Source organism: Megachile rotundata, chromosome 3, assembly GCF_050947335.1.
Source record: "Megachile rotundata isolate GNS110a chromosome 3, iyMegRotu1, whole genome shotgun sequence".
NCBI classification, from domain to species: Eukaryota; Metazoa; Arthropoda; class Insecta; order Hymenoptera; family Megachilidae; genus Megachile; species Megachile rotundata.
The window spans coordinates 10663071-10680398 of NC_134985.1; the positions used below are offsets into that span (position 1 = coordinate 10663071).

The 17328-nt window shown below is 31.3% G+C and overlaps 3 protein-coding genes across 8 annotated transcripts; 1 reads left to right on the top strand and 2 right to left on the bottom strand.

Moving 5' to 3' along the window:
- Window positions 1–292: 292 nt before the first annotated feature.
- nsl1 (non-specific lethal 1) lies at window positions 293–9484 on the bottom strand. Of its 3 annotated transcripts, none has more exons than XM_076530093.1 (12): window positions 8978–9455; window positions 7858–8034; window positions 4865–6532; window positions 3572–4074; window positions 3219–3413; window positions 2889–3117; window positions 2696–2803; window positions 2486–2561; window positions 2248–2407; window positions 1563–1780; window positions 1039–1173; window positions 293–601 (listed from the first exon to the last, which is right to left on the bottom strand). In XM_076530093.1, the coding sequence occupies exons 3-12, from the start codon at window positions 6322–6324 to the stop codon at window positions 455–457; spliced, it is 3231 nt and encodes a 1076-aa protein (XP_076386208.1). In that variant the 5' UTR covers window positions 6325–6532; window positions 7858–8034; window positions 8978–9455; the 3' UTR covers window positions 293–454. The 3 variants fall into 3 exon arrangements, with proteins under 3 accessions (XP_076386208.1, XP_003702127.1, XP_012137781.1); XM_003702079.3 differs by having other exon boundaries at window positions 8745–9455; XM_012282391.2 differs by having other exon boundaries at window positions 482–622; window positions 7858–9484.
- An 821-nt stretch (window positions 9485–10305) lies between these two features.
- On the top strand, window positions 10306–14305 carry LOC100882730 (small G protein signaling modulator 3 homolog). 4 transcript variants are annotated; one of them, XM_012282390.2, is made up of 14 exons: window positions 10306–10552; window positions 10739–10920; window positions 11084–11182; window positions 11259–11422; window positions 11506–11716; window positions 11790–11920; window positions 11991–12224; window positions 12305–12399; window positions 12484–12629; window positions 12709–12806; window positions 12898–13077; window positions 13163–13599; window positions 13685–13845; window positions 13924–14305. In XM_012282390.2, the coding sequence occupies exons 1-14, from the start codon at window positions 10484–10486 to the stop codon at window positions 14114–14116; spliced, it is 2400 nt and encodes a 799-aa protein (XP_012137780.1). In that variant the 5' UTR covers window positions 10306–10483; the 3' UTR covers window positions 14117–14305. The 4 variants fall into 4 exon arrangements, with proteins under 4 accessions (XP_012137780.1, XP_076386209.1, XP_076386210.1 ...); XM_003702085.3 differs by having other exon boundaries at window positions 10307–10552; window positions 13178–13599; XM_076530094.1 differs by lacking the exon at window positions 12898–13077 and having other exon boundaries at window positions 13178–13599.
- On the bottom strand, window positions 14079–17178 carry LOC100880971 (glycerate kinase). The gene is made up of 2 exons (XM_003702069.3): window positions 16911–17178; window positions 14079–16840 (listed from the first exon to the last, which is right to left on the bottom strand). Exons 1-2 carry the CDS (start codon window positions 16949–16951, stop codon window positions 14686–14688), a joined length of 2196 nt encoding a protein of 731 aa, XP_003702117.2. The 5' UTR covers window positions 16952–17178; the 3' UTR covers window positions 14079–14685.
- Between the last annotated feature and the right edge of the window lie 150 nt (window positions 17179–17328).

Sequence of the window (17328 nt, forward strand, 5' to 3'; positions counted from 1 at the left end):
TTTTATTTAACGTAAAAGTTTGATTATAATATAAATACATTTTTATTTTATTTTATTGTTTTTTTTTTCTTTTTTTTTTCTTTTTTATATATAAAAACTGTCTGATTCTGTTTATATGAGATTCCCATTTTTGTAGGACTACGTCCTATCATCGACATAACAATGAAAGAAAAAAATATAACAATATTCTTATCCTAATTAAAAGGATAGTACTTTTACAATTCTAATGCTTTGGCCGAAATAGCAATACTTAAAAAGCAATTATTAAGGTTTTCCATTAATTTAAGCAGAATGAAGTTATAAAATTTATATTTATAATACACTTTACAGATTCGTAATACCATTAACTTAAGGTGCATGTTACATGACCGACAGGTATATATAACAATTGACAGGTAGCTTCTGCATATAGTAACGACGACGTAGACATACAGTACGTATTCAAGATTTTTTCCTATCTTTTAGCCGTCGGACGTATTCGTTCCTTTTCAGTATCCCTATCGTCAGCTACTGTCCATTCAGGATCATTGGGATCCTCACCTTCTATGTCACAACAAGCTGATTCTGTTGAATCTGATTCTGGAGAATCCATTTCCCCATCCTAGAAACGAAATATTAACATCTACCTAAATAGTTATAAAAAGTTACCTTTCCCACGATTACTCTGCGTATATTACAAAAACTATAATATTTAAATTTACAAGCTTGTAACAGCTGAAAAAAACAATCAGCGAACTAATTCATTAAAATATTACTAATGCTTATAAAAAGATAGTATTCAATATTATAAATGCAATGCAGTCTCTTTTTAATTATTGCTAAAGTCTGAAATATGCGATGAAAATAAAATTAACTGTGTTAGAATATAAAAAAGCATCAAATGGCACTGCTTACCAGAAACAGCCTCGAGGAGCCATGAAAGTTGGCTCAAAGTTTACATTAATAGTCAGTACGAGCAGTCAGACATTTGTTTGTAATAAAAAGTTCTGACTTAGATAATTAACAATGAAACATTTAATACAAACACAATGTACGTACATCATCTGCCTTTTCTTCTTCGCGAGAACATAGAGACGCTGACGAAGCTTGCCAATGACCGTCTGGCATTACTTCCAGCATTTTGTCGTAAACTTCTTCGGATAATGGAAATACCCTCGGTTCATACGGCAAAATCTGATAAAAAATATAAAATATTTTTTATAGTATATATTTATCTTTCATATTCCTATCATTTTAATAAATTATATATGCAAACTGTATCTTTTTTAATTTGATACAGTAAAATACCTTAGAAGAGACTAAAGCCATCGAAAGATTATTTTTAAAAGGAATCATTTAGTATATAACAGAAGAGATAATTTGGTATAATTTTTTTATGAACAAAAAATTATTGGGGAAAATTAAAAATGTCAAGATTATTTGTTTAAATGGAACACTATATAAATATTTTTCCATTGTAATTCCATTTTACCAACAACATTCTTTGAGTAGCTTTAGTCCCTTTTGGAATATTTTACTTTAAGAAGACACCATTTGTATATTGTGCAATATGATTAAAATACCTCATTTTCGTCCTCGTTCATTAAAGTACTAGTATCGTCTTTCCCTAATCTTAGCGTAGGCGTAGTACGACGTCGCAAAGCATTTTGCAAAGCAGATGATCGATGTGTATCCGAATTATGTTGATGTTCTGAATCTTGAACTTGTGGAGTTGCAGGAGGTGACGTAATAGGAGACATCATATCTCCACCAAAATCACTTGCATGAGGAGACATAGGGTCTAAAATACAAAAATAAATTATAATTTCTTTCAACAAGATTAACACCATGGAAGGCAAAAACTTTCAGGTTAGTAAACCGAAATTAGAACCCAAAACTTTCAATTTGAAAATGAAGTTTCTAGTTAATATTATGCTATCATTGTCACAGTGATAACTTCTATACTTTGTAAAAATTATAGAATCCACAAGCACCACTTAAAAGTATTTGCACACTGTTTTCTTTTACGCATTCAACAGATATATGCTTGATCCTTTACTAACCCAATAAATGTTCACTGTAATATAACTAATCCAGTACAATTTTTCATTCTTTTATAAAGTAATTAACCAAATTAATTTTCAAGGATATTTGAAATGTTCTTTACAACATCGTATACATTTAATGATAAGCAAATATTTGTAACTGGTGGTGTATATTTTAAATGTACAAAAACTACACAAATAAATATACTGGAAAATTAATTACCTGGTGTATTCGCACCACTATCTGCTCGGCTATCTGTTCTGCGATTGTGTCGCATACGTGACTGATGTGGCAGAGTGATATATGTCATAAAACGTTTATTTTCTTCTCGTTCACTTCGTTCGTGCCTCAAAGCAATAGTTTCATCTGACATATCTTCGAACTGAAAAAAATAAACATATTTTAAATTAACACCAACAATGATTTATAATTTTATTTTTATAAAATTAACTGTACTCACATCACTGTCTTGACTAGGCCTGTGCATAACACCATTTTTAATATCTAATTTTAAAGGTTCCTCACATAACCTCCACCTATATTTTACAGTAAAAAAGGTATAGTTATAGTAACTATTTAAAGTTATATAAAATAATAACTATATTAAATAGTAATTATATAAAATTGATAAAAAAAAATCATAACATAAAGTTTAATAAATAATACTTACTTTGGTGTTAATATTTCTTTATACTGTAATTTTTCAAGCCTAGTTGAAGCAGCTACACTATAGGGTATAACAATATTATCAATGTCATATGAATTTTGCCTCAGGCGCCTAAAATTAAATATATAAACGTTTTATTTACGACAGAATACGTAATAAACATTTTCTTCCATAACAGTACTTAATAATTCATTACCCATGAGAAATAGAACTTTTTTCTTTAATTGTATTTTTCTCCGTAGAAGCAGTAGTATGGTGAAGAGGTGAAGGCACTGGAGATGAATGTTTACTAGAGCTGGAAAGGGCACTAATATCGTCATCATCTTCAGTTGTTAATTTCTGTACCCTCTTTCTGCTTAAACCATGTACACTTCTATCGTGACTGAGTCTGTTCCTTTTTCCTTTTAACATTTTTCTCTTGATTCCTATAAAAAAAATATACAATAAATAAAATATTTCTGAATATTTCAAATACATAACAAAAATGAAACTTTCTAAATGCATAATCATGTAATACAGTACATACTTGCAGTGAGAATACTTGAAGATGATTTTTTCAATCGAGCTGCATACTTTGCTCTATGCCCTGGAAGTTTTTTATTTCTTCTATCATTAGTTTCTTTATCTTTTAAGCGTGTAATTCGCAAATTTCCCCGTAACATTTTTTGTTGCCATTCCACTGATTTCATAATAGCTTCAAGATGAGTTCCTTGCGTAACTTCTATAAACCAAAAAAAGTTTAACAAAATGACAATAATTCTTAATACCTTGACATTATATTACAAGAAATTTTAATATTTTTGTTTAACTGTACAAATAGTGTATACGAATATATATATATAAATATGTATATATACGTGATGGTAATATTTTATTTACCATCAGGAAATGACAAAACAGGATGAAAACTAGGATCAACAAGTGCAACTCGTTCTTGCACAGACATCTGTTCAATTGGTTCTTGCATTTGCATTGGATCCAATCTTCCAGTACATAAAGCACATGGAGGTAATACATGATCACAGTTGCATCTTACTGTTGATGCTTTTGCTGCCCGTTTCGAAAATTCATGTAACCTGTCTATTTGTAACAATTTTCTCTTCCTATAAAAACTCCACGCAAACGGCCGTGTCCTACTGGCTGGTAATTCACCTTCCGGCGAATTATAACGTCCTGTAGAACCTGGCAAAACACCACTATACCCGTTTACTGTTTCTGCATTATCAAGAATTACTAAGCCTTTGTTAGCTCTAACATGTCGTTGCAATTCATTATGCTGTCTAATTCTATATTCCAAATCTGATATTTGTGCTTGTAACCATGTCCATCTAGCTGCTACACCTGCACGATCTTGAGCATACCTCCATGCTGCTCTTTTTGATCTATAAACAACATTGACAGAGACATATTAAGCACATAAATACTTAAAAAATCTATTATGCTATCACGTTGACTGCCATGTTACCAATACATGAATAACACTTGAATTTCTATTAAAATCCATCACGCATTAGGAATTATTTATTTATTAGAAATTTATTTACTTACCTAATTAGAAATATTTGTATTAGGTACTTGAAGTTATGAATAGTGCATATAACATATTGTAAAAATAATAGATAAGATTTGTTAGAAACAGAAATACTACCTAATGAAATTTTAAACAGGTTCAGCGTGGCAGTCAACGTCTTCAAAATGTGTATTGCAATTAAATGTATGAAGTTACTTCATTTTCAAAAGGTACAAATGCAGAACAAAAAGCAAATATTCAAATAGTATATTATTATCCTTTTATAATATATAAGATTTTGATGATCCTTATCATTTTTGTTATATTTTGCAAGTACTTTTCCTATATATATATATGTACACATAAATATTTTTGAGTAAAAAACATTAAATGGACTTAGTCTGAAACCGGCTCAACATATTATTCGGTTTCAAATTTCTTCATTAATATGATAAATTGAAATATTATTGAAAAAATTTTCAATTAAATATAATAATAAACATATACAAAAACAAAAATCACATGAAACAATCACTTTTAAAAATAAATAATATAAAATTGTTTGCATTATTTTATTCATTAAAATAAAATTCGTGCAAACATTCCCTAGAAAGGGATAGAATCGACCAAAAAATTTTCTTTTAATAAAAAGTAAAACTCACATTGATAAATGTTGTTGATGTGGATTGTTAAATGACTGCATTTCATCACAGCTTTCTCCACCACTACTAGACGCAGTACAATCAGAATCAAGATTAGACTCCACAATATGTAATTGTGTAGCTAAAGGTCCAGCTACACTCTCCACTTCATCACCTTTAATTTTAACTTGAGGAGTACCAAACACTGGTTGACGATTACTATTATTGCCAGAAGTACTACTTAAACTGTCACGCGATCCACCACCAAAGTATCGGCAACATAATCGCTGACGGTTCACACTATTGCTCTGGGCAACACACATTTTCTCAATCTTTTGCAAAAATGAACTCAAACTACTACTAATTTCAGGAAAGTTTCTAACATTAGACTTAGAACTGATATTAACCAATTCTTGAAAAAGATATTTCTTCACTCCATGATGAGCAAGTTCAAGAACTCCAGTATTTTCTTCTGCAACGTGCCTGCCTACTATCCTTGCTTGAAGCTTCCTCAGTCTTCTTAATAAAAATGCACATCTCCTCTCACTTTCATATTGTTTTTGTGCAACAATGTCTTGTTGCAGTTTTAAGGTGTTAATTTTCTGTTGGTCCACATCAGCAATGTTCATATTATTGCAAAGACTCATAACATCAACATCATTAAGTAAATCCCGTTCAAAGGATGAAAATCCTTCCTCGGGCATAGAGAACATTTCCACTCCATCCACAGTGCTTTGCACTGGTTCGTTACTGCCAGCAGATATATTTTCTGCATTTTCAACTCCCTCAATTGACTTGATAACTTGTAAAATCTCTTCAACATTCTGTCCAATATCACTGACATTGCCCATATTACACTGCTCATTATCTGTAGTTATATCGGTACCAAAGGCCATTATTTGATCCACATCCAGAGTTTTATTGTCTCCTGCAGCTTCTGAGCCCACCAAAGGCAAGTCTGCACTTGATTTTAAGAAACCCATATTGTCCGCTTGATCACCCATAGATGGGTCGTTCATTATAATATCAGTCGCCTTCTTTTCTGGACTGCCCGGAATATCCGGTTGTTCACAGTCCTCCTTTATTGATGCTTTCTTTGCAATCAAGTCAGATCCGTGCGTAAATGTAGACAAACTATCAAGATCATTGGCATATTTCGAGTTGATGACATCACGAATGAGATCCTTAGATATACCATGTAAACACTGTTCATCAATCTTTGATGGTTGAACGTTTGCTGAGACAACAAATTTAGCCAGAATTTCACGATTCTGACACACTTCGGTAGCCTGCTCTGGGGAAAGAAATCCGCTAGCTGGAAGGGAAGGGAGTAAGTTTTCAGGCTTTTGAGGACCGCCTTCCGTCAGAGCAGGGGCCATCACTGCCACTGACACTGCCAGTGCTGCAGCCTCGACATCCAGAGGCTCCCACGTGCGTACGCACCCACACCTGCACTTCACATGTGCTTTGCTCACTCCCATTCATCCATCACTGCTTTGATATCCTGTACTTTTATTACTTGTTCTTATCCTCCAACTTCTTTACTTTATTTCTTTTTTGTTTTGCGTTCTATGTCCTTATTCTGTAATTATTTCATATTAAGCATTATGTTGTTTCAATAGTTTTTTCTATATCCGCCATGTTTGACTCTTCCATTTATATCTTTAGGACCAATTCATATCAATTAATCTGTAAATAAATAATATAAAAATTAGTTTTAGTATGACAATACGAATGTATACAAACTTAATTTTATAATACACATATAGAAATGAAAGTAAATACAGATACAAAAATGATAAGGAAGAAACTTAATATCCAATACACTGCAACAACTAAAGAAGATATTGCTTAATATAATATTATTAAATAACACATAATTAAGTTATAATAAATCTAAATACAAATTATATTAATATTATATTATAAGCTATACTAATTTATATATTATTTTGATTTTCATTTTCATTTCCTTCTTAATTACTAAATGCTAAATAAATACACAGTATCTAATATAAAAACTATTTATCAATACTTTCACTACTGGTTAACATTTAATTGTTTTTAATAAAAGCAATTTTACTTTTACATAGTATACTTTGATCTAACATAACTCGAATAGTGTTTGTTTAAAAAGTTTCATCTAAATTCAGATCTATTGAAAACAGTATTTCCATATAAATTGGAAGTCCAATTTATTGGAACTTAGATTAATAGATTATTTGAATTGTTAAAAATTAATGTCAGTGTTAAATATTCACAGAAAATGATAAATAAAATGTAATTATTAACAATAAGTGCAGCTGTATTTGGTTCTTTTACAAATTTCTATTATATCAGAGATGCAGTATAAAAAATACTCCATTAAAATTAAATACTTTTATACAAAGATTTTCACATGTAATGTTTAAAAACAATTTGTTTATATTGAGTTTTCATATCTGAAATCATTCTTTCATTTTTTTAAATATATTTAATTTATTCTTTTTTATATGGTTTTCAATCATGCTTTTTTCAGAACCAATTTTCCTAGAAAAAGAAAACTGGGTATACAGTTTTTCAACTTCTTGGTTTTAGAATATTCAATTTTCTTATTGATTATGACTTGGATGAGATAATTATCAATAATCAATTGATAACAGCACCAGATAGTTTTTGCTGCAGCACAATTTAATTTGTTCAACCAAGAAAATAGGTACTACAATAATAAATAAAAACAAAAACATAATATTTATGACAACAGTATGATAAAAACAATTGATAGAATGAAATCTATTCATTACCAATAGTAAAAATATGAGTAACTAGTAAGTGATCCTTATATAAGATAAAATATACATAAACAAGGAAAAATAACAAAATATTTGTAAAAGTATTAAACACTTAATGAATTTGAGAAACAGATTTATGATATCAACAACATTATTAACCAATAGTATATAGGAACATTATCTGCTCACAAAAAATATAGAAAAAAAAAGAAGAGATTAAATAAAGAAGAGGAGTCTACTGACCTTATTTTTTGAGTTGCAGACGGGAAAACATGTTCAAACTTGCTCGCAGAAGTAACATTTAAACACATGAAGTAACTCAAAATGAACATCAATAGTAACCAGGTTGATCTTCCCACGAAGATACGTTTCCAGTATTGAATTAGTATTCTGGATCAGTGAACTTGAAGTGGTAAGCGACTGCCGGTGAACGATAACAACGCGTTATTAAGGAATTGGAATGCGGACGAAACAAAGCGATACGGCAAGAAAGAAAATATCGAACACCGAGAGAATCGAGAGAATAACGATGGAAAAAGATACGTTAAAAAGAAGGGGAAAAAGCGTATTCGAAGGTGTAGAAAAATTCTTGTTCCGCACTAGGACAACGAATGTTGCACATAATCACACTAGATATCACTATCAAATATACATGTTGTTGCAGAGATTAATAACAGGTATGCTCGCATCGTTTGACGCATTCCCACGTGATTACTCGATGGGAAATACAGAAAACAGCGGCAGCGGCGGCGGCGGTGGCGGCAGAGCTTCCTCGTCGTGGCACGAGATCGAAAAACAAAGATAAAAACATGCCGCACAGCACCACCGCCGTCCTCGTCCTGAACGGAGGAGGCAGTTCTTTCTTGTCGGCTGCACGAGTCTATTGCATAATGACGCGCAAGATTTGTATCCCAGCGAAGGCACTCTTACGCGAATCACTCGGCGTTGTCGTTGATGTCCACGTACGCGAAAAGCCTTCACACACGCGACTTCCGCAGAGATGTCGAGGGCATCGGGAACAACCGCGGAGAGAAAGGGAAAGAGAGAAAGAGAGAGAGAAAGAAAATACAAAATGTGTAAGTGAAAGAGAGAGAGAGAGAATACGCAACAGAAAGAGAAGAAACACTAACGTGTTTCGCCTCGTGAATAGCGTAACCACGAGACGTGTGTTAACACAGGCGTAGGAGCGTTTGCACGACTGAACAGCGATCGGTTCGATAAAAATCGCGGTCGAACGAGAACACACGGGAAAACAAGACGAGCGGCTTCCTTCGCGGTACTCTCGTAGCTTGTACAATGGCGGAGCAAAAAACAGATTCGAAGACAGCTTCTTTTGGGCAGTTTCCCCTTCTATAGCGCTCACCTCGCTTCAGGGGCGCTCGACATAATCGCACATACACCCGTAGCATTCACAAATAATCGGTCGTTATTGTCCACTACGCAACGCGACACGACTTTCATGCAACTCGCACAGATATAAATGTCCGTCACACCCAATGCACGATAATCCCTCGGCTGATTTCTCGTTACAAGGAACGCGCGTACTCCTAACCGTTTTGCGTCTCTTCGTGATTGTGTCGGTATATATGTGATCCGGACGGTTTAGACTTTCCCTTTCTGAAAACGAATACCGACGTCGATTTTGCTAAAAAGTCACACGAGCAACGCGAGCTATTTATCAATAATATATAGGAAATTCGACCAACTTCGCTGTTACTGAAGCGGGATCGACCAATACTGCAGTGCTGCTGCCGGATGTGGCCTTCGTGCCACGCTGCCCAATCGGATTCATTTTCTATGTGTAATGTCGGTGGTAAAGTCCAATTCGCAGCTCGATACGCGAACACTAACGAAACTCCCTAGGGCACAGTACGCTACTTTTCCCGCTTGTTCCCTATCATGCATTTAGGAACATAGAAACGCGAACAGGCGAGAAGCCATTATAAGACGAGGTGACGAGCAAACCAGTGCTCAGTCTCGATTGGCTGCCGTTTGATAACTTTAAGTTGAAAACCTGGACTTTTCAAATTTCAAAATTTATAGATTTAATTTAAAAATTAACAAATTTTCATTTTTACGTTTCTAAATTTGAAATTTTATGAATTATTTGAAAATTTATAAATTTAAAGTTTCTAAATTTTTCAGTTTAAAAATCTTAACTTTCTAAGTTTAAAAATTTGTATTATATATAAATAAAAAATTTGTTAGTTAAAAGATTTGACCTATATAAATAAATAAATTATTTCCCGCTCTTCTTCCGCATGTTACTTAATTTTAGTTCTACTAACTTTGTAACCTGTAATATCACACATGCGCTGTTATGGTGATCGTAATGCTGGAAGCATATACCCAGAGCGCAGAAAAATTTTAACTATATTACTTAGTAAGAATGTCACGCTCATTAAATGAAATAAATTTACTTTTTATATTTATATATTGTATGAATATATTAAATAAATGTATTACAACATTCCTTTTATGTTTTATATTTACCGTGTTATCACATGTTCTCACTGTTTGTTTATTTTTCATCGCCGTGTATATGATCATAAAGGTAGAAATATACTGTAAAGGAACATTACTCTCATAATTAGACATTTCCCTAGGCCGTCAAGCTGCGCAAACCATTGTTTAGTTAATCACTTCCTCGGTAGATGGAGAATGCATCCTAATTGATGTTATTGGATTAATTATCACTAACATCGACAGATGGCGAAGTAAATACAAAAATATCGGTTCTGTCAACGCTGTTTTTAGTATAATTTTATGTATTTCAACATGACAAGTAGTGTAATATACAAATAATATAATATAATAAGAAAGACCAATATATTTAATAAAAATAAATAATAATAAAAATTTCTGTAAAATGAATATTGCTAAATCACTGTTTAATGTCCGCGATCACGAAGGTTATGTTGGAAGAGAAGACCACAATGTAATTATTATTATTAATTTAATTTAATTACTTTATTAATAAGTAAAGAAAAGCATAATATTAACATATTGAACATATTCATAAGGGTTACACATTTCATATAAATAGTATTTATATTGTGCAAAGAAAGCAAAAATTAATTACACATCTGTTAATTCTAAATTATACAATCTTTGTATTTTTCAGAAAAAATTGGAGGCTGCAATTTCTGAAGATGAATTTGAAGTGGAAATTGCAGGATTATGTGGAGAAATTCTATCTCCAGCACCAGGAGGACCATTTTTTGCTTTGACACCGTCCATGTGGCCTCAAGACATATTAGCTAAATTAAATCAACCTGATGATCCTAATTCACAACCAGAATATAGGTATTTGTTATAAATAATATGTTACAAAATATTTTTATTTATTTTATTTCATTATATATCCTTTTGATTATGGCATATTTTAACAAGAAAAGTTAGTTATATCAGTTGGTTTTGATATAAAATTGTCTATTAAACATGTATTTAATTTAATACATTAAATTAGGTTTGATGAATTTGGTTTTCGTGTGGAAGAAGAAGATGGTCCAGAACAAAGTTCAAAGAAATTATTAGGTATTCCATTTGTTGAAGATCCTCAACATAGGTAAATGTAAAAGCAATATTAATTATATAATTATATAATCAATGCAATAAAGAATGAGATCAATTTTATATTACAGATTACAATGGGTCGCTCTGTTAGAGTTCAGCCATAATAAGGAAGTGGCAGAACTTTCATGGCAAAATATGGATAGGAGATTACCTCGCACAGATAAATTACGTGACATGGTCCGTCATGGTGTACCTCATTCTCTTAGACCCCAAATTTGGATGAGAATGTCAGGTACATGGCATGTTCATATAAATCATAAAAGAAAATTTCATAATTGTAACATTATCATTAACAATATTCTGTATCACTTTTAGGAGCACTTCAAAAGAAATGTTCTTCTGAAATCACATACAAAGACATAATAAAAGCATCAAATAATGATGCATTGATGACTAACAAGCAAATAGAAAAAGATTTACTTCGTATTATGCCTTCTAATGCATGTTTTAGTCACCTTCATAGCACTGGAATACCGCGTTTAAGACGTGTTATGCGTGCTCTTGCTTGGTTATATCCTGATATTGGGTAATGATACTTTTATAAAGTATTTTTATATTTTTGTTTTATTACTGTATTGTGATTAATTTATTCTGTAAAGATACTGTCAAGGTACGGGCACAATAGCAGCTTCTCTCTTATTACTTTTGGAGGAAGAAGATGCTTTTTGGATGATGGCTACAATAGTAGAAGATTTATTGCCAGCATCTTATTATTCTTCAACATTGTTAGGTACTGTGTTGTTAGAATTGTACTAAATAATAAGAGTTTAAGTATAATTAATTTCAAACATATCTAACAGGGATTCAAGCTGATCAAAGAGTACTTCGTACATTAGTGTCAAATTATCTCCCTCATATAGATCACGTCCTGATTCAGCATGATATAGAATTAAGTTTAATATCTTTACACTGGTTCCTAACTTTATTTGCATCTGTTGTACACATGAAAATATTATTACGCATATGGGATATGTTTCTTTTTGATGGATCAATAGTTTTATTCCAAGTTACTCTTGGAATGTTAAAAATTAAAGGTATATGTTTATGTTTTTTGTTGTAATCATTATAAAGATAATAAATTATATGTATAGCATAATATTTAAACTCCTTTCAGAGTCTGAATTAACACAACTGGAAAATTCTGCACAAATATTTAACGCACTTTCAGATATACCAGGAGATATTGACGATGTAGATCAGTTATTTAATGTAAGTTTTTCTATATTTTAATTAATTTTGTTATAAATTACAAAAAAACAAGATATGATGTACTTTTCATTTTTTTTATCTTAGGCAGCTTTAGAGGTGAGTGGATCATTAACAGACGTTTTAATTGAAACTCACAGACGTAGAGATTTAGCCTATTTAATGGCTGACCAAGGAGGATTAGTTGGTAATCCTGATGCTGTACCGAATTTACCGAAACAACACCTCAATAGGTATTGTAATTATTACAATTTTAATGAATTTATATTAAAGAAAAATATTTATAATATAATTATTTTCTTTTTATTACAGGCGCCAAATGAAAAAAAATAAATCAATGCTACAAACATTTTTATTTGGGAACTATGAAACTGAAGAAGATGCGAAATCTAAGAATATCCGTCAAACAGGTATTATATTTTTAATGCATCAAGAAAACAAGTTATATTGCAATCGTAAAATTATAAGAACATTGAATATTATATATATTAAATATTACAGAGATCTTGGTAGATTTAAGAGAAGCATGTTTACAACTTGCAAGACATTTCATAAATGTCGATCCAAAATTAAGTGATATTGTACTCATAGCAGATTATAGTATGGAAAGTCATGCAAAAGATCATGATAATTATGTTAATGTATCACGTACTAGGAAGAGAAGAGCTAAAGCATTATTAGGTACTTCATACATTTAAATTATAAAATCATTATTAATCGTATTCTATTAATATATAGTGGAACTATTACTTATCATTATTTTAAGCATTTTCTATTGCAGATTTTGAAAGACACGACGACGACGAACTTGGTTTCCGGAAGAATGACATAATTACGATTATAAGCCAAAAAGATGAACATTGCTGGGTTGGGGAACTCAATGGATTAAGAGGATGGTTTCCAGCAAAATTTGTAGAATTATTGGATGAAAGAAGTAAACAGTATACGTGTGCTGGAGATGACACAGTCAGCGAAGCTGTTACGGATTTAGTCAGAGGAACTTTGTGTCCAGCTATCAAAGCAGTATTAGAACATGGAATGCGAAGACCAACGTTTTTAGGTGGTCCATGTCACCCATGGCTTTTTATAGAAGAAGCATCAAACAGAGAAGTAGAAAAAGATTTCAATTCGGTATATAGCAGGCTGGTACTTTGTAAAACGTACAGATTAGATGAAGACGGTAAAGTTCTTACACCCGAAGAGGTAGTATTTAAAAATTATTTCTTTATGATTACGTAATACATTGTTATTTGAACGAAATAATTTGATCTCGTGTACTCTATTTCAGTTGTTATATCGATGCGTTCAGTCTGTAAATTTAACACATGATAATGCACATGCACAAATGGATGTAAAATTACGATCCCTCATTTGTCTCGGATTAAATGAACAGGTGTTACACTTATGGCTTGAAGTTTTATGTTCATGTGTAGAAGTTGTACAGAAATGGTACTCAATTTTTTATAAAACTATAAATTATTCTATTGTAGTATTTGTATAATAATTTTAATATTACTAATTTTATAGGTATCAACCATGGAGTTTTATCAACAGTCCTGGGTGGGTGCAAATTAAATGCGAATTAAGAATATTAAGTCAATTTGCGTTTAATTTAAATCCTGATTGGGAATTACCGCCGAAAAAGGAACAATCGCAACCTTTAAAAGATGGTGTCCGCGATATGTTAGTAAAACATCATTTATTTAGCTGGGATCTTTAGCGTACAGTACCAAAAACGTAAAAAATTTTTACATTATATCTCTTATATATTATATAAATCACAGTAGTACAAATAAATTGCTTTTGCGTATGTATGTTATAATATACGTTTCGTGAGTATGTACGCGTGCGTGTGACTGTGCTTATGTGTGTCTTAACAATACAATAATACAATATATCTACAATTTCATCTATTATATATAAATTATTTAAACGTTTATTATTTATTCGAAACAAATATCACATTTGTAACCACTGATTTGTTACACTGAAAAGGAATTGTATATACATATATAGATTGTATATACATATATAAATTGTATGTACATATATTTTATATTTCTGTAAATTCTATTTAAAAAAGGAAGATATTAAATTGAACCTTAAAAGTTGTTAGTAAATATTTAATAATTAATGTAATAATTTCTAAATTTTATATTTAATTAAATTTGTATTATTTATATTTATAAGTATAAATATTTGTATTTATTCAATTTTTTTTTAAGTTTTACTGTACAAAAATAAGTATTTTGTATATAAAATTTGCTATTTATACCTAATCAACTACTATTAGTTTTCATGTAAATATTCATGTGCTAGTGGAACTTTTTTTTCCTTCAAAACATCTGTTAATGGAAATTTTCTATCTCTGCGGCAACATGGCTGTAGCAAATTATCATCAATAATTTTTAAATTGAGCTGTTCAGCCTTATCTTTAACAGTAGGTGATAGTCTATATAAACGCTTCTCCCATTTGAAAGGGTGTAATTGATGTAGGGCATTATACTTTTCAATAGTTGATGGGTCAATATGCAAGTCATGCATATCTAAAACGTTTTCGGATATTTCTTTTTCAAAGTCCAGTTTACATTCACACTTACGTTGCTTGATATAAATAAAATGTAAATCCATGACATTAGTTCCAGTAAAACCAGTTTTAAATAAATCTGCACCTTTCTTGAACCGTGAATATAAATTATATGAATCATTTTCCTTTAAAGTATTTTCTGGTAACATACGTTCTACTTCTAATGTTAAATATATGAATGGAAGTAAAGCCTCTTCATCTACTGTAGAACTAAGTTTTTTCTGTTCTTCTGTTGTTTCATCTTGTACTTCAGTATGTTCTTTTTTTGGCCAAAAACCACTTAATAGTTGCCTTTTGCAAATTTCTTTAGGTCGTAATGATTCTAGCTGTTGCTTTTCCTCTTCCTTCTTTTTAATGGCTTCTTTCTTTGTTTCTGTTTTAATTATCATCTCTGAAGCTAAACTTTTCACTTTCTGGTACATATCATGAATAATTGGACCAATAGCAGGATAACCGAATGCTCCTGCTGCATCAGTTGGACCATCTTGGCCATCTGTACCTGCACTTAACATTATCACATCATATTCCGAAAACCGAGGATTACTCTTTATCTTTGCCAACCAGTCTAAGGAAAAATGTAGTGCTAGTTCTTGATTTCTTCCACCTTTTCCTTTTCCTTGAACTACCACTGTTGGTTCTCCTCCTCCAATTAATACCACTCCTTCCCCACTGATATTTTCAATCAAATTATAAATTTCATCCACTTTAGTGGAAGGTAATGAAAGTATAGGTATATCTTTTACTTTCTCAAAAAATTCTTCTCTTGTTAATTTTTTATCTAATGCAAGACATATTAAACTTGCAATATGAACATATGCTAAACTGACTTCATGAACATTACCTTCAACATCAGTTCTTAACACTATCGGAGTGAGCTTGTTACGGTGCGCTTCAAAAGCAGCTGCTTCAACAGCTACTAAATTATTGCCCAAAACAACATTATTTACATGTTTAAATTGTTTTTTTCTTCCAGCTAATAGTGGACGGTCTTTAAAAGTTTCTTTAGATGTTATCACTTTTTTTAGATCACTTTCTACTTTTTGAAATAAATCATACTTTTTTAATACATTTATTACATCCTTTGGTGCTTTGTTGTTATATACAGTTGGACCACTAGCAATTAGATCTATAGGATCACCTACAATATCTGATAATATCAACGTAATAACAGAAGCTGGATAAGCCATTCGAGCTAAACCACCACCTTTAACCATAGATAATTTTCTTCTTACTATGTTAACTTCTCTAATATCAGCCCCTGCATTCTGAACCATTTTACAAAGCTGTAATTTATCATCACGATCAATAGTTGGTCGTGGCATATAAAGTAGTGCAGAACCTCCTCCCGATATCAACACAATTAAAGTATCATTTTCAGTTAAAGATTCTACTAAATCTATGATATCATGAGTCGTGTCTAGAACTCTGTCATCTGGCTGATTATTTACACTACCCTCACGATATTCTACCACAGTAGTTTTTAACTTAGGAAAGTACGATTTATCTTCAGATTCCCACATTGCATCTGTGGATGCAGAAGGGACACTGACTATACCTTTCTTTAAACAATCACTGAGCATATATTCAAGAACTATTGCCATACCCATCACAGCTTTACCAAAACCAATCAAATAAACATTTTCTTTAAGCTCAAACCTTTCATCTCCAGCATGTAATATTCCATTTTCAACTTTCACTTTATTTAGTATAAGAGTTTTAGGTGAAACTGCTTTAATACCGGCAAAATACATATTTTTTAAAATAGATTTTATTTCTTCCATGGATTTTGTATCTGTAGACATCCTGTACGTTGGTTGTATAAAGTTTGATAGGTTAAATTTATAAAAAACCGGTTTACTGGAACAATGTCAAGATAGTAATAAATATATAATATATATTGGCAATTAAAAATGTTTAAAACACTTGCCTGTATCGTGTGAATCTATACAACAGTTTTGTACAATACATTGTCAAATTATATACAATACACAAACATGTTACTACGTCGTAAGTTACATAAGCCAAAATTAATATTAATATACTATACTAATCTCTAATTTTTTTATCATTTGCTAACTTCTATGAATACAATTCTTTGATTATCTGACTCAGTTAATCACAACTTAGAATGAACTAAAATTTGTCATCTAATGAATACGACTTTCTATGCAGCAATTCATTATGAGAACAAAGACGTTTCGGAAATAGATAAACAAATATCAGATACCGGAAATCAAATACTTTTAAGAATGGGCAATCAAAATTTCGTTGTAATAAATTGCTGTTTAAATTATATATGTGAATATTAATTGTTGCTGAACTCCGAGAAATTCTTTGTATAAAAG

Coding starts and splice junctions, on each gene's coding strand:
- LOC100880971 (XM_003702069.3), bottom strand. CDS start 16,951: ATGTATTGTACAAAACTGTTGTATAGATTCACACGATACAG. Junction 16,841..16,910: donor TATAGATTCACACGATACAG/GCAAGTGTTTTA, acceptor ACATTGTTCCAG/TAAACCGGTTTTTTATAAAT.
- nsl1 (XM_076530093.1), bottom strand. CDS start 6,324: ATGGGAGTGAGCAAAGCACATGTGAAGTGCAGGTGTGGGTGCGTACGC. Junction 2,562..2,695: donor AAAGAAATATTAACACCAAA/GTAAGTATTATT, acceptor TGTAAAATATAG/GTGGAGGTTATGTGAGGAAC. Junction 1,781..2,247: donor TAGTGGTGCGAATACACCAG/GTAATTAATTTT, acceptor TTTGTATTTTAG/ACCCTATGTCTCCTCATGCA.
- LOC100882730 (XM_012282390.2), top strand. CDS start 10,484: ATGAATATTGCTAAATCACTGTTTAATGTCCGCGATCACGAAGGTTAT. Junction 11,423..11,505: donor AATTTGGATGAGAATGTCAG/GTACATGGCATG, acceptor TATCACTTTTAG/GAGCACTTCAAAAGAAATGT. Junction 12,225..12,304: donor TGGAATGTTAAAAATTAAAG/GTATATGTTTAT, acceptor AACTCCTTTCAG/AGTCTGAATTAACACAACTG.